Genomic DNA, 23,626 nt, shown 5'->3' on the forward strand with positions numbered 1-23,626 from the left:
GAGTTTCAAAGAACACTTTTTTGCATTTGGATGTAGCATTTAAATACTTTTTGATTGGTTGATGAAAATTGAAAATTGCAATTGCAAAAAATATTGAATACAAAAAAAAATAATGATAATAAGCAAGCAGCACAGACCGCGCTTCAACATGGCTAACCACACGATTTCTGTTTCTGTCTGTGTCCATTTTATATGATTCACCTTTAGGCCGACGAGTCGCAGTTCCGGCACGGGTACACAAAATCAAAATGGTGGGGTATCATTACCCGCCGGCATTGCGGATGATCAGTCGAAAGACTTTGATTTCGAGAAGACCGAAATGAAATACGATTCGACGGGCATGTTCCATTGGAGTCCCGCGAAGAGTTTAGAAGACTGCATATTGGTATGGTTAAAGGAAATTCAACAAAATGTTACTATAATAAATATTTAATTCTTTTTTTTTGTTGCTTCTGCAGGATCGCAATCAGGCGGCCATGACAGTGCTAAATGGCCATGTGGTCGTTTGCCTATTTGCTGATCCAGATTCACCTCTAATTGGTTTACGTAATCTTGTTATGCCTTTGCGCGCCTCCAATTTCCACTATCACGAACTGAAGCATGTGGTTATTGTTGGCTCGGTGGACTATATAAGACGCGAATGGAAAATGTTACAAAATCTACCAAAAATATCGGTGCTCAATGGCTCGCCACTGAGTCGCGCAGATCTGCGAGCGGTCAATGTTAATCTGTGTGATATGTGCTGCATATTGTCAGCCAAAGTTCCTAGCAACGATGATCCCACGCTTGCCGATAAAGAGGCCATTCTGGCCTCGCTCAATATCAAGGCGATGACCTTTGATGACACAATTGGTGTGCTCAGTCAACGGGGTCCGGAATTCGATAATCTAAGCGCAACTGCCGGCAGTCCGATTGTTCTGCAGCGTCGCGGCTCAGTGTATGGAGCCAATGTGCCCATGATAACAGGTAAACTGCATCGCACTAAGTTGGCCGAGTTTATGAACGACCAAACTAGCTAGCGAGCAAAAATGTCGAGTGAGGCTGGCCAGTCAAAATAAAGAGTTACATATACATATGTATGTAAGGGGGGGATATGAGGGTTTTGGGTTAATCAACCTGGTCAGCTTCACTCGCAGATGCTGCTACTGCTGCTGATTTTCACCCATGCTCTTGGAGCTCTTAAGGTGTGTTTTATACTAATGCTAACACACACACACATATACACACACTCTTGTGTGTCTATGTATGTGTTTTGTCGTTTAAAGAACTGGTCAATGATAGTAACGTGCAGTTTCTCGATCAAGACGACGATGATGATCCAGATACAGAACTCTATCTGACGCAGCCGTTTGCCTGCGGCACTGCGTTCGCTGTGAGTGTATTAGACTCACTTATGTCCACGGTAATGACTTGTTCCGAGTGTTTTTCACATATTCACACACACATATACACCACTAACTCTCTCGCTCTCTACTATTACAATTGTGATGCGATTTTCTTTAATTCCCATTTAGACATATTTCAATCAAAACGCCTTAACTTTGATACGCTCTCTGATAACGGGCGGAGCAACACCCGAACTGGAGTTGATATTGGCCGAAGGAGCTGGTTTGCGAGGTGGTTACAGTACGGTAGAAAGTCTTAGCAATCGCGATAGGTCAGACAAAATATTAAGAAATCGCTTTACAAAAACCCTTAACGAATTTGAAATACTCTGCCCATTCAGGTGTCGCGTGGGGCAAATATCTTTATATGATGGGCCACTGGCCCAGTTTGGAGAATGCGGCAAATATGGTGATCTATTTGTTGCCGCTCTCAAATCATATGGCATGCTATGCATTGGCCTATATCGATTCAGGGACACCAGCTCAAGTTGTGATGCGAGCAGTAAACGTTATGTAATAACCAACCCACCCGATGACTTCTCTCTACTGCCAACAGATCAGGTATGCCTAACACTCTATATATTCACCAAATACCTTAACTAATCGTTTTGACTTATTCACTAGGTATTCGTTTTAATGCAATTCGATCCGGGCCTAGAGTATAAACCACCAGCGGTACGTGCTCCTGCTGGTGGTCGCGGCACCGGTACCCAAGGCTCTGGGGTCGGTGGTGGCGGATCAAATAAGGATGATAACTCTTGATTGTTACTGTGTAGCGCCTTAACTGATGGTCCTTATTCGTACATTTGAACGATGGAGAAGTTAATTGTGTGTGTGTAGAAACAAAAAAAGAAAAAACAAAAACAAAGCAATCCCCAAAATGGCACAATAACAATTACATTATACTATAGATTGGCATAAGAATAAAAAAGACACTACACAGACCTATTTAATATACGTAAAATGTACTAACCGATTATGAGTGTATATATACACTTAGGGTGAAATTCAAAATCAAAAATGAAAACATAATTTATATAATAGTTTAACAAATATCGCTGCCATATTGCTTTGTTTTGTTACTTGTACTTTTATATTTGTCGAGACAACAATTGAGCCGCAACATATATTGTATGTCCTAATTAACAATCAGAGGACAATAAATCACACAGGAGACGTCAAATGTCATCATCATCGGTTGTCTCCACAAATATAAAAGCAACATAATATAACACACACAAGAAACTGAAACCCAAAAATAAACAATTTCAATAACATCGAAAATTTATATAGATAGATATATTAAATGATAGTAACAAGAACAACTGCTTTGATATCTATCCATCGTTCAAATGCCAACTGATTGCTTCCCACATCATTCCGTATGCCTTTTTAGAACCTTGAAAAATTCATATTCTATATTCTCTTTATACCTACTTTTTCATTATTTATAATTTCGCTTGTTTTACTCCTTATTCTTATATTATTATTATATCCTTATGATTTCCCACACAAAAAAAAACACCAAATAAATTATGTATGTATTTTATATGTTTTCATTTTGTCTTTTACTATTTATGATTTCGAAATTTTTTATACGATTTAGTTCTTAGAGCAACAATCATTAGTTATTAGTAGGTACATGAAGGGTATGTATGTATCTCTGTTTATCATTTATTTCATTTACATTCCATATATTATTCATTATTAATCTCTAATTTACATTTACATTTTGAGTTCACTTCATGGCGCTATCATTGCATTACAAGAATTAAAAGAAACTTAAATTGAGTCAAGAAAATCCATCTCAATGATGTGGACGTAAGCAATTGGGAACCATTAGTGAGGTAAGCTACACATTAAACAAGGAATGAAACCAACCAAAATTCAACAACATTAAGGATTATAATAAAAATAATCACTTAAATTGTATCAACAACAACAACAACAACAACGCGAAACCAAACCAAAAGTCTGTCTCGTAAACAGCAACTACAACAAGAACTACGCTACAATTTATATATTTAATATACATACATCTAATCTAACATACTAACATACAAAACAAAACAAAAAAAAAAAGCAAACAAAAAACCAACATAAATCCGTAAGAAACAATGCAAATTGGCTTTTGCGTATGTGTAAATAATTCGAAATGAAAATTCACAAAAAAAAAACAAAAAACCAAAACCAAAAAATGCATTTAGAAGTTTCTGAGCATGCGCAAAACGATTTATACCATATGAACATATTGTAATCATTTAACTTTTACTATAATCATAACAATCTTTAAACACAAATATCTATTAGCCTACACTTAACTTAACATACATGCATACAAAAGAATATTTGTATAATACGATGCAAAAACAAACACAAACTCTCTAAAAAAACATCAAATATTTCTCTTTTATACTTATATTTAAAATAAGTGTGTACTTTGGCCGTTATCTCTATATTATATCAAAATTCTCCACAATTCATAGCAAACTTTAAGACTTGTACAATTTTTTCAAATTCTCTTGTTGTTTTTTGAAATTATGACAAGATAATTATAAGATATATCATAATGATATAGCCAATATCTTTTATTAACAACGATTTGTCAGTCTTTGCCTAGAAAACGGGCCTTCAACTCATTTACAAAAAATTTACTTTTCAAACACACAAATATAATATTTTTCTGTTCTTTCGTTTGAATCCTTCTCACCTTATTTCATATTTAAGCACTAAAAAACAAAGAAGAACAAAACCAATGAAATAAGCATAAGTAGCGCATTCAAAACAATATTATTATCAATATGGGTAGTTAGAACGATTTTTTATTAGTGTATCAATGCATTTATGTATGTATGTCCCTAAGATGTCTCTTTATTGACTTTTTACCTGCATGAATCGAATGGGATTGAATACATACATATATGCATAGGTAACAATCAACTTGAAGTGAAAACTTCATTTTTTTTAGATATGTAAACTAAACGAAATGAGATGAGATGCATAGGGACAATTTAAATAATGATTTTTTTAACACTTGCTCTTGCTCTCAATGCTTCATACATATAGAATACATAAATCTTTTCTAATTTTTCACATTTCAAACATTTGTGCGTTCTGCTACTACAAAAGTTCTGTCCTGTTTTTGAATCAACAAGTTAGTCCGCCTTAAAAACCATATATTTTTTAAATATCAGTAGCAGTTTGAAATAAATATCATGACTTCAAATCATGACAAATTTTTGGCACTGCCTAAATTAGCCCTCTTATTGTTTATGTTGAGAGTTTTGTTTTTTGTGTTATGTACATAGAATGTAAATATTGAAATTATAGTTAAAACTAAACTATGCTATATCTACTTAAAATGCAAATAGAAAATATACAACATACAAGTGCTAAATGCTATGTTTCCCTTAACATTTTTGTCATTCTTCATGTGTATATATTTAGATATATATATATATATATATTTGTTCAAATGATAAACACACTGCCAAAGCGTATGGAAATCACATCAAATGAAATAAAACGAAAACAAAAAAGAAAACCAAATGAAAATGCACTACAAATCAAAGCGTAACAACAGCATTAGCATTAGCAATGAGTTGTAATTTTGTTTTTTTCATTTAATTTTTGTTTCATGTTGTGTTTTTTGTTTTTTTTTTACATATTTAGCAACTAACAAATTGAAGTAAAACGAATTCGAGCTTTTAATAATAATGAAAGTTAATATATAAAAAATTAATACAAAAAGTATATATGGATAATGAAAATTCGATAAAAAAAAAAAGTATGTGTTATATGTATATACATATATACGTATGATTTGTAGGCAAACATTTTTCGGTGTAGCTTAGGACGTAAAATGAGAAATTATTACAAAACAAAAAATGTGAATATTATGCGCCTTCAAAATTTGATGTATGTGCAAAATACAAAAAATAGCAACTAACAAAATGTCAAGTGTAAATGTAAACTTAAATTAAAGAAAGCAACAACAAAAACATTAAGAAACTTAGCCTAGCTTAGCATAATGGCAAACCAGTTCATTTATTGTTAGTGCTACAAAAACAAAAAAAAAAACAAAAAACTAACAAAAACATAAAAAAACAAAAAAAAAATATCGCATTTGCAATCCTAAGCAAAACAGAAAGTAGAAGAAACCCAAACAAAAAGTTAAACATAATTTTTAAATGAATAAAATATAGTTATTTAATTTATAGAAATGAAAAACACTAAAAATAAAACACACACACACACACAAGTACAGCGTCACACATACACACACCCACATACACACACATAATTACATAACAGCGACAAACTCTACAACAACAAAATGAACTCTCGATGTTGTGAAACTTGATTAAATCATGTTTACGCTATGGCAAAAATTTAAAACCAAATAATTCAAAAACTCATCCCAAAACAAAATTAATTCATACAAATTCAAAACAAAGCTTTTGGTACAAACAAAGATGCATTAAAACCAAAAGAAATAATAGAGTAAATCCATTTAAAGCGATAACCCAACAAACATTTTGCATAGTTAAAGATCAAAGTTAAATTTGGTTGAAAAGTTTTCGTTTTTATGAGGATTTTGCATAACTTTCGTTTTGGGTGGATTTATTCTATAAAACTAAAGACATTTCTAAAAATTCCAAACGTTCAATATATCTGATAAACAAATATATAGATTAATTTAGTTTCAAACAAAGTTGCCTTTGAATTTTTGGTTACAATTTGCGATATTCACTATAACTTGGCATCTTCATATAATGTACTATATTATATTAAAAGCAGTTCACCCCAGCATTTCAACTTTGATAGAAAGAAAAAGAGAAACACATGCAAATCACAAAAGAAAGTAAAACCATTTGATATACTAAAACCAAATATTTAATGCCATATAACTTTAGAAATAAGTGCAAAAGTTTTATAGAAAAATGCGTGACAAAAAATGTAAAAAAAATGAAGAAAAATACACACACACACACACACACATACACTACTATACTACTCGTAAATGTGAAGCTATGCAGCATTTCACTGTAGTTAGATTTTTGTATAGAATCAACGTTTGCAGCTAAAACAAAAAAAAAATTAATAATTTTGCAAGTTTAAGCTACAACAAATTGTTCATTTTTTAAGACAGAAACTTAGAATTAAAGCATCTTAAGAAAAAAAAAAAATAAATAAAAATAAAATCAGAAATAGCAACAAATGAGAAACAAAAAATACATTTTTATATAATTTTGCAGCACTTTCACACATACACACTCACACACACACAAACACACACTCATGCATATACAAACATAGAGAAAATTAATTGTAAAAAAACATGATATTAATATTAATTTGTTTTTTTAGTTTTTACTTGCTATTTATAAAATAAAACAAAAAGCATAATATAAAAATCTAAACATAGTCACTTAAGTAATTACAATTTAAAGAAGAACAAAAAAAAAACCCAAATAATTTAAACTTAGCAACTAATTAAAGAACAAAAATTAAGAACAAATTGATACGCAGCGTAATGACAAATTAGTTTAGTTTAAATCAGCCACAAAATAAATTTTAATATAAAACATTCGAAACAAAAAAGATTAAAACGCTAAACAATGCATATTTTAAACATTTGTCTGAAACGAAAATTTTGAATTACCCATCAAAGAAAAACCCATAAATGAGACAAATGATAAATGTATAAAATAAAACGTATAAAAATAATATTATGTTGTTAATGTTTAAACAAACCTTGTTAAAATAATATTTCAAAATAAAATATTAATAAAAAAAAAGACACAATAAAAAATTCAAAAAAAAAAAAGATGAAAAGTAAACAACAAAAACAAAAAAAATCAATATAAAAAGCCTAAATGTCTTGCCTTATTAAAAGTGAAATTTTGAGTTATGACAACGGCCATCGCGAGTGGACTTCAGTTGACCAAAATGCTGACCCACATATGAACATACGCTGATCCATGGATGGGAAGAAGGGGAGTGGGTGTAAAACTGGGGGCACTGCCACAGGCCACAAAATTCCAATGACCAATTGCGTTTAGAAATTTGCCATCGCGCCCTGCATAAAACGCACCCAATTACCACCAGACCAAACCGATTGGCTACGTTTCATAAGCGTTTTCAAATTCGTTTTCGTTTCATTACCATAGACATTGTATAACTAGAAAATCTACAACAACAACCACTCGTCAATTAACATATAAAGCAAATAAAATTGAACTGTATCCATATTAAAGAGAAAAGATACGAAATAAGCCAAAATAAAATCAATTTTCCAACCAAAGAAAACATAAAAGGAGTTAAAAAAGGAAAAAACATCGTGCACATTAAATAACTCTAAAATATAATTTCATTGATATAATCGAATCGAAAATATAAACTCTTATTGAGGAAAATGTTCTTAAATCTTATGAACCAAACTAATTTGCAGTATACCATTTCACATCTTTTTACCAAGTTTGGCTCAGTTCGGGCTATTGTACAATTGTAGCTCTCCTAAGAATAATTTAAAGGAAATAGTCAATTCCACATTCAAAATCATTAGTTAATTAATTTGGTTAATCATCCTTATGTTTACACTAAAGGATAGTTAAGAAAGGTCCATCACAACGGAAGTCTAGTAAACTTACTTCTAAAAACCTTTTATAGTTTTTAGAGTAAATTTGGATTATAGAATTAATAAACAAAACTTTGTATCAAGCCGCAAACTAAGAGAAGAAACGAACGTTTGGCTTAAATATATTGCTAAAACTCGTTTATATATAAAATTTGGTTTATTAAAAAACCAAACTAAAATTCTACTTAAAGCTTAAACCGTAACAAGAAAAAATCAGTTGACTTAAAGTTGTTCTGCTGGCAAAGATCTTCTTCAAAATTTATGGAATATCGAGTTTTAGCATTTTGACTCAATATATACACATATTTAGGGTTTATTTATTTTTTATGACAGAAATGCTACTTGTTTAAAAAATAAACAAAACAAAACACTTACATTCCATTAAAGAAACAAAACAAAGAGTGCATCAATTCATGAACAAAATATAAGGTTCTTTCATGGACTTTTACATACCTAGAATTAAATTAGTTATTTTATATTTTACTTCCTACTAGGTCAAATAAGGTCCATTACTACGGAAGTCTGTAGTTTATAGTTTTTTAGTAAATTTGTTTAATAGAAATAATAAACAAAACTTTAGTTGAAAACGCAAATTGAGAGAAGAAACAAATGGTCGACTCAAGTCGTCTCATAAAACTCGTTTATATACTAAACTTGGTTAATTGAAAAACCAAACCAAAATTCTATTTAAAGCTGCACCGGAACAAGAAAAAATTAGTTGACTTGAAGTTGTTCTGCTGGCCAAGATGTTACTTAAACTTTATGCAATAGTAAGTTTAATCATCTAGACTTGAGTTTCTAAAATGTACTATTTTTGTATCATTTTTTATGGTAGATATGTTTCTTGTTGTTGATTGGAATAGACCAAACAAAGGGTCTTTCACAGAACCTACTTAAAAGCCTGTCAGCTCCTCCTTGCCAACCCGGGGATGGTTGCTATGACTCTGCAATTCAGAACCAGAATGAAGGCATTTTGTTACCGCCAAAGGATGCTGTTAAAATGTCTACCAATAGAGAAGGCTATGATTATCCGACTCCTACTCCTAACAAGGGTTATAATTACCCACCTCCTACACATAACGAAGGTTATTATTACCCACCTCCTACAACTATATATCCTGCGCCACCTGCGACTCAAGAAGCTCAGGAGCCTAAGCAAACCCCAGGCCTTGGGGAAAAATTAATAAAAGAATAAAATTAATTAATTTAGTTAATTAGTTTGTCAAAATACCTAATGTAATAGTCAGCAAGAAATTTGATTGGTTATCAAAGACAATGGGATTGGAACCAGTGTGCAATTGTTTTTTGCTCCTGCTAAGCAAACAGGTGCCAGCAGATGGCCAAGGCCTTAGGCCTGTTTAGACTCAGTCTCAGAGTCAGCCTCAGCCTCAGCCAATTCATGTTCATGTGCGCCTGGTTGGCATTGCTTTTTAAGGTAAAGATCTTGTGTGATGACGCTACAAGTTTGTTGCCTAAGTCTTTTGTTTCACTCGTGTCGCGGAATCTGAACACAAAGAACAAGATGAGCTGCTGACCAGAGTCAAAGTCAAAATCAAAGTCAAAGCCACAAAATCACTTTCGTTTAAGTGGCTAACGAAGTGTTACTCTTTGCTGCACTTGCTGCTTGTCTGTTTTCAGTTTTTTAGGCTGTTGCAGTCGCGTGCTAAGTCTGATCATTGAACAAGTTTTTATTTGCTGTTGTTTTGCTTTGTGTTTCTTTTTTTCGTTTTTCTCTCTGACGCCGAAGAAAAGCCGACTACTTTCTTTAGCGATTCGCATTGCCTTCCAATGCCAGCAATGACAATGACTCAGTCATATCGACTTCCAGTCGAGACTCGGTCTGAATGTTTTGTCTAAGTGCGATAGCTTAACCACGTTCAGTTATCTACGCGCGTCGAACAAGTGCAGACCATTGGCTGCTCCGTTTTTTTCGTATATTTCGTTTCTGTATTGTGTTCCGTTCAAAGAAAGCGCCGCGGCGCACGCTGACATGAAGTTAATTGATGTGATTATCTACTTAATTGCTATTTTGATCTTCATCTATTTGCTGCTGGAGTAGGGCAAAAAAGAAGTTAACCAGTAAAAGCCAAAAGCCATACGACAATTGACCAGAGCTTTCTTTCTACATACCAACCAAAAAAAAAGAATACAAATAACGACCAGACCAACAGAAAATCATAAAACCCATCTACAATAATGAAGGTAAGATACAGAAAGAAAGACAGAGAAAAAGATCTCAATGGTTGGTCTCAATTAGCGGCTATTAAAAAATCTCTGTATGAATTTTATTTTCAATGCAAATTTATTATTTTACATTTCTTTTCTATTTAATTGCCAATTTCTTTGCTCGCTCAGCGTGCATCGACATCGACATTAACCATAACATCAACTCCAACTTCAACTTCACCTTCACCTTCAAATTCAATTACAAGACAATGCCTTCGCCTCATCTTCAATTGAATTGCGATTGTTTCGCGGTTTGAATATTTGTCAAAATGTGATTGGTAGGCGGCAATTGCTAGTTGTAAGCACTTTCATTTGCAATGAGATCAGTTGGATGAGTTTCGCTAGATGCGATACAATGGGCTGACTGGCTGCCTGGCAACTTGCTGGTAGTTGGCTTTAACGTGCACCAATTACACTTGAGTCTTGCCTCAATGTGCAGCGGGCTTGAAAATAAAATGTTTACCGCTAAAGCTAAATAAAAGTTGCATTTCGAGTTGCCAACAATTTGGGTTAACCAGATGCGCCACTGGCAAAACATATTTATGGTCTCGCATTGCATTTGCCATTGAAGTTGATCTAAAAAATATGCAGTTCCGCTTTAGCTACCGAAAATTCAAAACTAAAGAAAATCAATATTCAAGTTCATTGGCACTCGCCCACGGAAATCACATTGATTTTGTCTTGTCAATATTTTGATGGTTATTATGTTTTCCATTTTTTGAAATTTCATTGAACAACAAGTTGCCGCAGGCCACAGGTTCAGGTAACTGCGTTGCCTCCTTTAAACTTGATTTACGTCTGCATCTCCGTGTTGAGTTCATTCACCAGGCAAACGAATTGCATATTACTTAGTTATTATTATGCATATTGGCCTAGGCGACAAACTAACTAACTAACTAACCACTCTATAAACAATAAGACTATAATTTCCCCCTCCTACCACAATCAAATACCCACCCAGTCTTGTGTCTGACTACGATTAGGCAAACGTAGCACGTAATCAATAACCACATATATAAATATCAGCAATGTATGCATTGGTCAGACATTTCACTTGTGCGTTGATTGATAAGTGAACTAACGGTATACAACATTGTCATTGTCATTGCCGACGAAACGATTGCCATTGCCGTTGCTTCAGCCGATGCCAATGATGGTTTGGACAAGTGAAATTTGTTAAATTGCTTGGCTTAAAATTGAGCCAAATTGCTGGCTTCCACTTGCCATTGAAATAAAAATTGTGGTAAATTGTCGTAAGGCAAACATTCTTCATTTGCAATTTTTTAGACCCAACACTTTATATTAAAATGCCAAAAAACGGCTTAATAAAATACCGATACTTACCAAAATGGAAGTTATAATCTAGGACATGCAAAAAGATAATAGGTATATAAATTTGATGCTAAACCTTTTAGATGAAAGGAAGATTTCAATCTTATTTAACTTCATTTCCAATTCTCTTTTGATATATGAAAACTTGTTGAAATTTTTTTTAAAATAGAAAGCAATAACTTTAAATTAATTCATGTCTCTCAATTGAAATATGATTAAGAGACTCTTCAAATGTTATTAACTTTTATGCTTGAAAGATTTATATATGTGCAAGTAACTTTAGTTTCATTCAAAATAAATTATATTTATGCAAAATTAAATAAGTTTTAACTGAGCGATCAGTTCTTGTTAATTGGTTCAAGTTTAGTGCAATTAACAACTCCAAAAATCTCAGCTTTAAATTGTTTTTACAAATTAGAGACGCGTTTTGAAAAGATTTTGAAGTTAAATAATACTAGAGGTGGCTAATGAAAACTTAAACTTACTCTGATGTATTTAGTTAAAAACTCCATAAAATTACGTATTTCCGTTCAAGTTTCAAGTCTTTTATTATGTTTGATACGAGAAAAACTCTTGATGCCATGGAAATTGGTTTTAAGGGGGATAAATAATTACACGACTTGGAACACTTCAGAATTTTTGTTGACTTTTGATTTAAATTAACGCTTTTACTTAAGGCCGGCAAGCATTTTGAATTTATATTCTATTCATTACGATTGATAAGTCTATTAAAACTAACTTCCCTTTCGTTTTCTTGAATTTATGTTTTATGTGTTACAAACTTGACTTATAAATTAGACCGATATTACTCGTATATGAAATTCTGAAGCAATTGTACATAAAACAAAAACAGTATCGAAATTCAAATCGTGACAGAACCAAAACTTGTTTCGACATTGGACTTTTCACTTTCATTCTACATATGTGTAACTCGGTGAGCTGAAAGTTTAATTAGCTAACGAAGCGGGGAAAATGGGCAATGTTATTATGGAATATACACACATACATACAAAAGTATGTGAATACGTGAATATGTTTTGTACAAATAAGTATGTTTAGTATGTATGTATATGCATTCAGGCATTTTATCGGCTCATTTGCTCAAGTCTCATTTAAAGCTTAAGTAGCCAATGGCAGGCGACGTGATAAAATTTTTGAAACCGCCAATTTTTGTACAAATTAAGGCCATTACAACTGTTGATGTTGTTGTTGCTGCTGTGTAAAGCGCTTTCCTACCAGCCAAGACCATCCCAAAACACCAGCTGGCCCCTTTTGTTTGTCGTCTTATCGTTAGCCAGGCTTAGAAAGTTTTTATATTTTTATTATTTCTTTTCGAGCTTTATTCAATGTACTTTGGAAAATAATTAAATTTGTTGGTTTTTATGATGGTTTTTCTCTCTTGTTTTCTTTCATGTCACTTTAACAACTTTAGCCTCTGCTCATTCTGCTTGTCCATTGGGCTGTGCTCTTGACATTAACCCAATGTGAGCCACCACCAGGACAACGACCTCTTGTCTTTAACAGTTGGCCACCAAAGAATGCCAAACAATTGGCATCGCGTCCAGGTGCAGGTGGACCAGCAGCGGGCAAACAACGAACATTGGTTGTCCAAATACGCAGTGATCAGCCCGTTCCATTGGTATTGAAAGGACGTCCCAATCATGGTCATGGACATGCTCATGCCCATACCCATGCCCATCAGCTGGCAGCCCATACGCATCCCGTACACGCGCATGTTCTGCCTCACCCGCATACCCACGCCCATTTGCATGCCCATACTCATCATTTGCAGCACTTGCGTCTAGCTCCAAGGCCACTTAAGTTGAGTGCTCCTGTGTATCTGAAGCAAGTCAACGGTGGTGCTGGGGCACTACGCAAGCCGCTGAAGATAAAGCTTAACAATTCGAAGCCCAAGGCGAAACCCACTTTTGGCTATGATAAACCCTTCAAGTACGAGAAGCCAACAGCTGTGGCCTACAGTGAGTTGCAGCATTTGCCGGTAAGTGAAACCTCTTTGGCTGCCTAGTAGACACTTAACCTAGTCATACACTCAACATTTACATACAGCTGGACACGCATAACAATTTCAACACCGAGCACTTTGCACCCATTTACACGGTACCCGCACCAAATCTGGCATTACACGACAATCATTTGGAGCTGGACGATGGACATCCATTAGACACTGCTTACCTACCCCCTGCCACAACACCTGCCCCACAACAGACATATTTGCCCCCCGTATATAGTGTACATGAGGATGAGACGAATGATCAGACCATTCGTGATCCCATTTCGGGTTCACAGAAACTCTTTGCCCCAGATCCAGATCCATCGCTGCCCGCTGCCAAATTGCGACAAGCCACAGAACCATTCAATACCCCGAGCAATAATCGTCCACTGCCAGCCGATGTACAGAGCAATCATCTGCCAGCTCAACCTATAGTTCAGATATTTGGTGCTCAAGCTGCAGCCCAAACAGCGCAAGCTCCAGAGATTTATCCAATTCAATACACACAGCCCGTAGCTCAATTGCAGCCTTATGTAGCCTCTGGTGTGCCCGCTGCCGCTCACATTCCCATCTATAATCCCACATACCTGGTCACGCAATCGAATCAACTGTATAATCAGCACAAGCAACAATTGTTTAAGCCCAGCACAGAGCACGTCATCGAAACGGGCTATGTGAATGCCGATCTTACTCAGGAGGTGGCCAGCAATGGCCAAATCTTGCAAGCAGCCAAGGATCCACATCACAATATTCATCCAGTTTTGGATGCAGCCCCACAATACGCTGCCCTGATAGCGGCTCCATCACTTGGGGAACCTGAACAGACAACTGTTTACGAGACGGCAGCCTTTCATTTACCCAATGTGGCATCGGCAGTGACATCCACGGCACCTGAGGGTGGCTTTGTCGTGTCCAACTACTATGGAAATTCCCATGATTCATCTCAACTGCTACAGGCCTATGCCGAGGAAGAGGCACGTCGTCAGCAACTGGAAACGGAACAGGCAGCTCTTGAGTTGCAACAGCAACAGCAATTGCATTTGGAGCAGCTTAAGTCGCAGGCACAGGAGCAGCAACAATATCAATTGGAGGAGCTACGGGCTCAAGCACAACTACAGCAACAGCAACAACAGTTCCATCTGGAAGAACTTAGGGCCCATGCCCAAGAGCAGCATTTGCAGCAGCAGCACCAGCAGCAGCAACAGCAGCAGCAACAATTGCAGTTGGTTCAATTGCAGCAACAGCAGCAACAACAACTCCAACAGCCCCAATCCGCCCGAGATCCTGCTGCAGCAGCATTCGAAGAGCATCAACGTTTGGTGCAACAGCAACTGGGCGGCAATACGCCTCTACGCATCTTTGTGCCAGATGAGGAGCTTGCCGAAACGGTAAGACACTGGCAATTGCTCTCTCCATTGCAATATCTATAAATAATAATATTTATTTTCAGCAACGTCTGCAAAAACGTTCCGATAATCTGAAGAAGGGCATAGTGGAAGATGTCCGTACCACGACATTGGACGATGAGGCAGCCAAAGATATATTTGAGGTCTCAACCTCTGTGGAAGTTGCCGGTGAACAACCCAATGGCAGCAATCAATAGTTGTTATTATTATTGAATTATTTACTTTACACTCTTCATTTGTAAAAATGCATTCATATTGATAGCAAGCAGTCGATAGTTTAACAAAATACATCTTTTAATTTATTCAAATCACGCGGCAAATTTGTTTTCCATCACTTTCTGGCAGTGTTGAGAAAAGGGACATAAAGTGGAACAAGGACAATAAGGGGTTGGATTTTCCAGTCACAGTCATAGCTAGAATATTGAGCAACCCCTGTTTCATTCACAATACCCACTGGAAAAGACTTACTTCAAAAACAACAAAAAGAAACAATGACACAAAGAAACATTTTGTTAACAACCTTTTACAATTGTTACCTTATACAGGTAACCCCATTACATCCAGTTTTTGGAAACTTGTCCATGCACTGCAAAAGCTTTGACCAAAAAGCGCTTTTGAGCGCATTTAACCCGACTGCACAGTTAATCCAGCATCCTAGAAATGAGAAAACTTGCGCACCCACCACCACCAACATCATCCCCTCAACTGAAGGATGCTGCTAACAGTGCGTTTTGTTAATATACACACACCTGATAAATAATATATTAAATATTTAAAAGACAACTTCCAATTTAGTTTAATTTACGAATATCATGGGCCAAGACAACATTTTCCATTGAAATTTAAACAAAACAGTTAGTTTTTTACATGAATTTTAACTGTTAAGTATTTTATTTTAAAGGTTGGTATCTTTGAAAAAAAGGACAGAGACGAACTGGTGATTCATCCCATCCAACGGCATGACCTTCACCTCCATGTAATGTATAGGCTTTATAAAAAAAATAAATGTTTAAAGAACAAGAATAGTTATTTGTAAGTACATAATTGCTCATCACTGTAAGCCAAGAAGCAGGTTCTCTATCTATCAAGTAAAGCTTTACATCTGAGACGCAGAGAAATCATGAAGCAACCCCCAAATGAGCAGAATGTGCGTGTGTGTGTGTGTGTGTGTGTGTGTGTGTGTGTGTGTGTGTGTGTGTGTGTGTGTGTGTGTGTGTGTGTGTGTGTGTGTGTGTGTGTGTGTGTGTGGGGAGAGTGTTAAGGGTAGAATCGTTTTTGTTTTCACTTCTGTTTTGTTTTCGATGGTGGTGGGTGGTGCGAGCAGTGCATGCGTGGCCATATGAAAATCCGGGTAAACAAAGTCGTTCCATTAAAGTCGAGTCTTATGAGTTTGCGTGCGCCGTTCTAGTTATTGTTATTGCCTGACATTCAAAGGGGATGTTATTTCTCTACTCATTGTATTTTTGTACAATTTCTTCCCTTTATATGTATGCGCAACCCTGGGAGAAAAAAAATCCAAAATCAAACACACTATAGTTGTCCCTTTTCGGTTGTCGTAGTCGCATTCGTCCTTTCGGGGAGGCTAGGCTGGACACGCATATGCAGGCGAAAGCAAGAACTTTTACTTTGCCCGGGCAGCTTTTGTAAAAAGCTTTCGTGCTCTGCCTCCTGCTTACCATTTCTTGCTCTCTCTCTCTCTCTTGCTCTCTTTGTGCTGCTGCTGGTGCAGTGCTGCTAGTGCTTTGAGGGCCACCCGCGCCATAGGGAGAAGAGACAAAAACCAAAAAAAAAAAAATAAATACATACAGACTGCGTGTTCTATCCGTGTATATGAATATATGGCTATCTCTCTCTCAATTTGACGTTTGCAGACGTCGACGCATGGGCGCAGTATTGATTTTTAACGGAGTATCTGAGCAAACGCAAATAGAACTCGCACGGAGCAGGCGGACCAGCAAAGAGCAGTGAAAGCAATCCGTTGGCCAACAATATAATCTTTATACATATATATATATTACACATATATATTTATTTGTTTACGTCCCAAAAAGTTATTCCGCGTTCGCGTTTGCGTTGTACGTGTGTGTGCATAAAGTTGTTTTCACCAATTTTCACGTCTCACTTCAGGTGTAATGAAAATAATGTGGAAAAACTAAAGGAAAACACAACAAGGGTAAGTGCACTGAAGAAGGCTAATGAAAAACACATACACACGGTTTCATTTTGCCTTACAGGATACTAGGATTAGAATATTAGTTGCCAAAAAATCCACAGACACACAAACAAACAAACAAACACACACACACACACATAGAAGGATACACACAAGTGATGGCTACCAAAAGTTATCGCCTGGTAGTGGCTCCAGCCAATAGTCAACAACGGAACTCGGGCAATAGTGTTGTGGTTACCAGCGGAGGCAGTCCGGAAAATGGAGGACTTAATGTCACAACCATCACAACGACAGCGAATAATATTAGTGAGGCACAGATGCAATCTATTGGCCAAGAGACCAATTACAAAATCGAAATGCTCGACGATGACATCCAGAGTCTGGCCACAGATGATGATGATGACGATTTAATTAGCTCCGATGGCAGTATGGATGAGGGCGACATTAACACCATTCCTATTAACGATGATGTTGCCCAGCAATTGGCTGCCGCCGGACCAGTGGGCGTGGCAGCGGCAGCTGCCATTGCCAGCTCCAAGAAACGTAAACGACCGTACTGTTTTGAAACGAATCCTTCGGTGAGAAAGCGCCAGCAGAATCGTTTGCTTAGGAAACTACGTGGCATCATTTACGAATTTACGGGTCGTGTGGGCAAGCAGGCTGTAGTGCTAGTTGCCACTCCAGGTAAACCAAATACGAGTTACAAAGTTTTTGGAGCCAAACCACTGGAAGATGTGATGAGGAATCTAAAGAATATCGTTATGGATGAGCTGGATAATGCATTGGCACAGCAGGCGCCACCGCCGCAGCAAGAGGATCCGTCATTGTTTGAATTGCCGGGACTAGTGATTGATGGCATACCAACGCCAGTTGAGAAAATGACACAGGCGCAGTTGAGAGCATTTATCCCACTAATGCTGAAATACTCCACCGGCAGAGGCAAGCCAGGCTGGGGAAGAGAGTCGACTAGACCACCATGGTGGCCCAAAGAGCTTCCCTGGGCCAATGTTCGCATGGATGCCCGCTCCGAGGATGAGAAACAGAAGGTATGTCGAAGTTAAGTTCATTGTTTTCTTCATCATTTATAATACAATCTTTTACATAGATCAATTGGACGCATGCCTTGCGCAAAATTGTTATAAACTGTTATAAATATCATGGACGGGAGGATCTATTGCCCACTTTTGCTGACGATGATGATAACGCACTGATTTCTCAATCCGGTGATGAGGATGAAGAAATGGAATTACCAACTAGGCCCACCATTCAACGTGTAACCACAATAAAACCGTCGCAAGCAAATAATGTAAGAAACCCCCATTTAGACCACAACAATTTTATCGTTTTGACAACAATTTTCGTTACATTATCAGCAGCAGCAGCAGCTTCAGCAGCAACAACAACATCAGCAACAACAACTCCAGCAGCAGCAACAGCAACAGCCTCAGCAGGTGAATGTGGTGAAAATTAATAGCGCCGGCACAGTCATATCTACACATACAGCCCAAACGAACACACCGGCTCCAACCATTATCCAGAGCACTAATAACCAGCAGATAACCACAACGGCCACATTGCCAGCTTCCACAAAAATCGAGATCTGTCAGGCTCCGATACAGCAACATCATCAGGCCACCGGCACCAGCACCGTTCACATACAGCCCATCAATGGTGGACAGCCGCAGACTATACAATTGACCACGGCCAGTGGAACAACAACTGCGACTGCTGTTCCCATGACAGCGTCAACGAATCCCATGGATCAGCAGGCAGTTGCCCAAGCACAGACGATAACGGCACAACAAATAGCCAATGCCCAAGTTTGCATCGAGCCCATAACTCTTGGAGATGTTGAGGTATGTAGTTAGATCTCATCTTTTTATGATGATCATCAATTGAATCCTGCACTTTATGGCGCTTTTGTTGTTATACATTTTTCACATTTATTGTTGCTTATTTAGGATTATTTATGTTTTGTTCAGTTTTCCTTATTTTTCTCTCTTCTGTTTGTTTTTCTTCTTTTTTTTACACATTTTTTACAGCATTCGTTATCATTTCATCGTGTGCAAATCAAACACAATCAATATATTTTTGAGACACAAATATTGTTTGCTAATTATTTAATGATTCATTTATGATATTGCATTTAGCACTTTGCTGACTGGTATGTTTTAATTTCAATTTTCATTTTCGCTATATCACTATATAAATCGAAATTTGAATTCAATTTAATGGTAAAATTTTTGTTAACGTTCGGTAGTATACCACCACACAGACAGTATTGTCTCAAAATCCAGATGGAACTGTTTCACTGATACAAGTTGATCCAAATAATCCAATAATTACTCTGCCAGATGGCACAACGGCTCAAGTACAGGGCGTCGCAACGGTAAGATCAATAAAAACTGAACAATATTTATCAAATTTTAACATATTACTATATATATCAACAGTTGCATCAGGGCGAAGGAGGAGCCACCATACAAACTATACAAAGTCTCACCGATAACGATGTGAATGGTCATGAGAATATGACTGTGGACCTAACAGAAGCTCAGGATGGTCAAATCTATTTCACCACCGAAGATGGACAAGGTAATTTGGTGTTATTCAGATACGGAATATGTTAAAGTAAACTAATGGATCCGCTTTTCTCTCCAGGCTATCCCGTTTCTGTCAGTAATGTGATCTCGGTGCCCGTTTCGATGTATCAGTCTGTAATGGGCAATATGCAACAGCTTCAGACGAATAGCGATGGCACTGTCTGCCTGGCACCCATGCATGTGGATAACAGCGATCAGCTGGAAACTATAACTGTATCACCTGGCATGCATCAAATGATGATACAAGGCGGTCCTGGCCAGGAACCGCAACTTGTGCAGGTAGTTAGTCTAAAGGATGCCACATTGCTGAGCAAGGCTCTCAGCACCGGCAATGTCAAGGCCGAGGACACAATCATAATGGAGCAATAATAGACAAATGCAATGCAAGAATAACATTCTCCTAGTCATATATATATATATAAATATACATATAGAAATGTGTAAGATTATTTAATTTCAAAAATTTGTTCTATGATTTATATTTTTTATGAGTTTTCCAGTACCTGAAAGGTACACAAAAATACTTTTTTATTCATTTGAACCATTTTAATTGATTGTTGAGTTTAATTTTAATTGATTTTGTTTCAGTTTTCCTTATTTAGTAATAGTCACTTTCAAATAACTAGTCCTGAAATCCAGTCAAAAAGCATAGAAAATAATTTTAGTTTTAATTTTAATTTACTCGTAATTTAAATCTTTACTCTGGACAAACAATGTTCCGAAGTAAAAATAAATTAATTCTTACCTCTTTGAATGGTATTAAGACATAAAACCGAAGCTAACCAAAACTATTTCATACTAATATCGGATGGGAATTTTCCAAGACTTTTTTCGGCGGGCATTGAGCTTGAAAATGTGTTCTTTTGACTTGACTGACATAAAATCGCTGAAGCCATGCATGTGACCAACAACAGGATCAACACCATGAGGCCAATTTACCCCCATCCTTGCAGCAGTTGTCATTTTCCAACTCAAGCCTATTGTTAAGCCAAGTTTTTGTTATCCTTTATTTGCCCAGGACTCGGTTGGGGTAGGATAATGTGAATGTCACTTCTCATCATTTCCAGTCACGCACTACACAGGTTGCTGGAACTATGCTAACTGTAATTTAGTTGTGGATACGGGCATAAATTATCGGCAGGATGAGTTCACCGTTGCCAACAGGCAGTCAACAAACATCACCGTCGGAGTATCATTAACAAGCTCAAGCACACCACCTACCACAACCACGAATTTATCGCCAGTAACTACCACTTCTCCTTGAATTCGAATTCTTTTCCAACTACTGCAAAGTCCTTGGCTCTTAAATTGGTTAATCACAGTTCATCATTTATCAACATTCACACAAATGACACTCATTTACTACACAATAACTCATTGCCGCTGATGGTTTCTTTACTAATCGAAAAACTATCCAGCCAGATTTTTTCACTATAACACGTCCTCGTCGTAGTCATCCTCATCTACGCTTCCATAATCCATATAGTCCCAGTCTATTAACAATGAACAATAGCGATCGACGCGATCCGTCCATAATCCATAGGTCATCCTGTAGAACACTGATATGTGATGTACTTGTCGCCTATGTTGTAATAAATATAAATGTTGCTAGTATTACAACATAATATTTAATTTAATTATGGTAATAATATTTATTGCTTTGCTGAACCGCTTCGAAAAGTTAAAGCTCCTGACGATACCATACCTACAAAAGGCGGCGATAAGTTATCGATTGTAGGTGATGATGCTAACCAACGATGGGAGTCTTTGTATTTTGTAACACTGTTATCGGTTATCGGAAAATTAAGAATAGGTCACACTTTTTTCGCATACGTATTTTGTAACACTGTTTTAAATGTTAACATCTTCGCGTTAACAGCGACATAACAGCAGCAGAAAGTGCGAACATGTTTGAGTTAGCATTATCGTGAGTAAAACGCGCGAAAATGTTCGACGCTGGCACCATTGGTTCGATTATCGAAAAATTAAGGTCACACTTTTTTTGCATTTGCATTTTGTAACACTGCTATCGGAAAATTAAGAACAGGTCACACTTTTTTTATTTTTGCAACACTGTGTTTAACCTTTTTTGCGCGTTAACAGCGACATAACAGCGGCAGAATTCAAGGTAAATGGACGTGTTTTTTTGCGGTGTCTGGAAAATCAATGAAAGTTGAATAATTTAATTAACTGGGGCTTATTTAGATTAAATGAATTGCTTGTCGTTTAAAATCGGAATGATTGGATCACTTTTGGCGTTCTTCTCATTAATTTCAGTTGCAATGGCGGCCAACAAGGAGCGTACTTTCATCATGGTTAAGCCCGATGGTGTCCAACGTGGACTCGTGGGCAAAATTATCGAGCGCTTCGAACAGAAGGGTTTCAAATTGGTTGCCCTGAAGTTCACCTGGGTAAGTTTTATTAAGATGTTGAAAAATTTTCACCCGACCACGCGTATGCAGGTCGTCTATAACCTCAAAAGTTATGACGCCGACATCTTGCCATCTCTTGCCTCCCCATCCTCCATTTTGTGCATTATTTTAGAGGTCAAATTGCCGGTGACATGCAATCATTAATTTGCTGATTGTAATCTTTATTATCATGTTTGTGTTTTCTACAGGCCTCCAAGGAGCTGTTGGAGAAGCACTACGCCGACTTGTCTGCCCGCCCCTTCTTCCCCGGTTTGGTCAACTACATGAACTCCGGTCCAGTGGTTCCCATGGTGTGGGAGGGTCTTAATGTTGTCAAGACTGGCCGTCAAATGTTGGGCGCCACCAACCCCGCCGATTCCTTGCCTGGCACCATTCGTGGTGATTTCTGCATCCAAGTTGGCCGTAACATAATCCACGGCTCGGATGCCGTTGAATCCGCCGAGAAGGAAATTGCTTTGTGGTTCAACGAGAAGGAGTTGGTCACCTGGACCCCAGCTACCAACGACTGGGTCTACGAATAGATTTCTTGTCGCCCAGCTTCAATATAACTTAAAACATCTATACAGAGATTCTTCTAAAGAAATAAAATTCCAGAAATATGTATTTATATATGTAATTATTAATTAGTTTTATTAGCATATATACTGTGCCCACTGTGAGGATGGTTCATCTGGTGGGAGCACCCACTTGTTGGGTATACAAGAGCCCCATTTACCTTGGCTTATGTAAGAATCCCAAATGATCCTGAAAATTATAAGTTAGTAAAATTACATGTAATGGGCAGGCACATCTTAACTTGCCTCTTTTTAAGCAATTTTTTTCTTGTTTCTCCCTTTGACTCGACTAATTCTGAGTCCCGACCAAACAAGACTTCTTTCCATTGGCTATCCAAGGATTTGGGTGCCTCTTCTGCGTTCTCCTGAAGCACACGTTGCCACACTTGACGCATAGGATCTAGTTCTTGACTCAGCTTGGCTTTGTCTCCTCCACGAAGCTCACAGAGTGTTTCAAGAAGTTGAAATTTTCTCAACATACTGAGGGCATCTTTACATCGCCTGTGGGCGAATAATTCCTCGCGCGTCCTGTTACATTTTCTGTTTGCAGTTGGTAAGTCTTGGCTAGTTGTCCATGCCTCGCAAGGAGCACTAGTGACCTTCACGCTTTTTGCCTTTTCTCTTTTGTTCTTAAGCCGGCGGAATCTCTTTCGCTTTCTTTGTTTGATTCTAATTTGCACCTGCGCTGCCGCCTGTGGCAGTTCATTTTCCAGACTCTCGAGAAGATTAGTAGTTGTCTGTTGGAGTCCAGAAGACTGCTTGCTATCTAAACTAGTCTGTTCGGACTCCAATTGTTGTAAATTATTTATAATTTGACAAATATTTGCCTTTATTTCGCTTAGTTTATGCGGCATTTTTCACCGG

At 37.0% G+C, this 23,626-nt stretch overlaps 5 protein-coding genes across 18 annotated transcripts in view; 4 read left to right on the forward strand and 1 right to left on the reverse strand.

Annotated features, from left to right (window-relative positions):
* LOC6648174 (calcium-activated potassium channel slowpoke) overlaps positions 1-2,853 on the forward strand; it is a 51,170-nt gene extending 48,317 nt beyond the window's left edge. For all 13 annotated transcript variants that reach the window (XM_023178480.2, XM_015177306.3, XM_002070514.4 and 10 more), the window contains 6 exons: positions 208-385; positions 459-966; positions 1,266-1,402; positions 1,515-1,657; positions 1,727-1,946; positions 2,010-2,853. In XM_023178480.2, the coding sequence (XP_023034248.1) occupies positions 208-385; positions 459-966; positions 1,266-1,402; positions 1,515-1,657; positions 1,727-1,946; positions 2,010-2,147 (1,324 nt within the window). In that variant the 3' untranslated portion in view covers positions 2,148-2,853. The remainder of the gene's footprint in view (positions 1-207; positions 386-458; positions 967-1,265; positions 1,403-1,514; positions 1,658-1,726; positions 1,947-2,009) is intronic.
* A 7,368-nt stretch (positions 2,854-10,221) lies between these two features.
* Positions 10,222-15,297, forward strand: LOC6648173 (mastermind-like protein 2). The gene is made up of 4 exons (XM_002070513.2): positions 10,222-10,227; positions 13,016-13,582; positions 13,651-14,982; positions 15,045-15,297. The coding sequence occupies exons 1-4, from the start codon at positions 10,222-10,224 to the stop codon at positions 15,195-15,197; spliced, it is 2,058 nt and encodes a 685-aa protein (XP_002070549.1). The 3' UTR covers positions 15,198-15,297.
* Positions 15,298-16,530: 1,233 nt separating this feature from the next.
* On the forward strand, positions 16,531-20,200 carry LOC6648172 (DNA-binding protein Ewg). The gene is made up of 7 exons (XM_002070512.4): positions 16,531-17,173; positions 17,235-18,219; positions 18,279-18,479; positions 18,610-19,029; positions 19,434-19,562; positions 19,627-19,768; positions 19,835-20,200. Exons 2-7 carry the CDS (start codon positions 17,332-17,334, stop codon positions 20,143-20,145), a joined length of 2,091 nt encoding a protein of 696 aa, XP_002070548.2. The 5' UTR covers positions 16,531-17,173; positions 17,235-17,331; the 3' UTR covers positions 20,146-20,200.
* Positions 20,201-21,835: 1,635 nt separating this feature from the next.
* Positions 21,836-22,824, forward strand: LOC6648171 (nucleoside diphosphate kinase). Of its 2 annotated transcripts, XM_047013515.1 has the most exons (3): positions 21,836-21,904; positions 22,054-22,187; positions 22,397-22,824. In XM_047013515.1, the coding sequence occupies exons 2-3, from the start codon at positions 22,059-22,061 to the stop codon at positions 22,727-22,729; spliced, it is 462 nt and encodes a 153-aa protein (XP_046869471.1). In that variant the 5' UTR covers positions 21,836-21,904; positions 22,054-22,058; the 3' UTR covers positions 22,730-22,824. The 2 variants fall into 2 exon arrangements, with proteins under 2 accessions (XP_046869471.1, XP_002070547.3); XM_002070511.4 differs by lacking the exon at positions 21,836-21,904 and having other exon boundaries at positions 21,999-22,187.
* LOC6648170 lies at positions 22,510-23,619 on the reverse strand. The gene is made up of 2 exons (XM_023178243.2): positions 23,009-23,619; positions 22,510-22,952 (listed from the first exon to the last, which is right to left on the reverse strand). Exons 1-2 carry the CDS (start codon positions 23,614-23,616, stop codon positions 22,841-22,843), a joined length of 720 nt encoding a protein of 239 aa, XP_023034011.1. The 5' UTR covers positions 23,617-23,619; the 3' UTR covers positions 22,510-22,840.
* Between the last annotated feature and the right edge of the window lie 7 nt (positions 23,620-23,626).

This window comes from Drosophila willistoni, chromosome 3R (assembly GCF_018902025.1).
Source record: "Drosophila willistoni isolate 14030-0811.24 chromosome 3R, UCI_dwil_1.1, whole genome shotgun sequence".
NCBI classification, from domain to species: Eukaryota; Metazoa; Arthropoda; class Insecta; order Diptera; family Drosophilidae; genus Drosophila; species Drosophila willistoni.

Excerpts from the sequence above, each read along its gene's own strand:
- LOC6648173 (XM_002070513.2), top strand. Across the intron at positions 13,583-13,650 it reads GTGAGTTGCAGCATTTGCCG|CTGGACACGCATAACAATTT; the intron begins GTAAGTGAAACC and ends ATTTACATACAG. Across the intron at positions 14,983-15,044 it reads ATGAGGAGCTTGCCGAAACG|CAACGTCTGCAAAAACGTTC; the intron begins GTAAGACACTGG and ends ATTTATTTTCAG.
- LOC6648172 (XM_002070512.4), top strand. The coding sequence starts at position 17,332 with ATGGCTACCAAAAGTTATCGCCTGGTAGTGGCTCCAGCCAATAGTCAA. Across the intron at positions 18,220-18,278 it reads CCGAGGATGAGAAACAGAAG|ATCAATTGGACGCATGCCTT; the intron begins GTATGTCGAAGT and ends TCTTTTACATAG. Across the intron at positions 19,563-19,626 it reads AAGTACAGGGCGTCGCAACG|TTGCATCAGGGCGAAGGAGG; the intron begins GTAAGATCAATA and ends ATATATCAACAG.
- LOC6648171 (XM_002070511.4), top strand. The coding sequence starts at position 22,014 with ATGATTGGATCACTTTTGGCGTTCTTCTCATTAATTTCAGTTGCAATG. Across the intron at positions 22,188-22,396 it reads TTGCCCTGAAGTTCACCTGG|GCCTCCAAGGAGCTGTTGGA; the intron begins GTAAGTTTTATT and ends TGTTTTCTACAG.
- LOC6648170 (XM_023178243.2), bottom strand. The coding sequence starts at position 23,616 with ATGCCGCATAAACTAAGCGAAATAAAGGCAAATATTTGTCAAATTATA. Across the intron at positions 22,953-23,008 it reads AAAAAATTGCTTAAAAAGAG|GATCATTTGGGATTCTTACA; the intron begins GCAAGTTAAGAT and ends TATAATTTTCAG.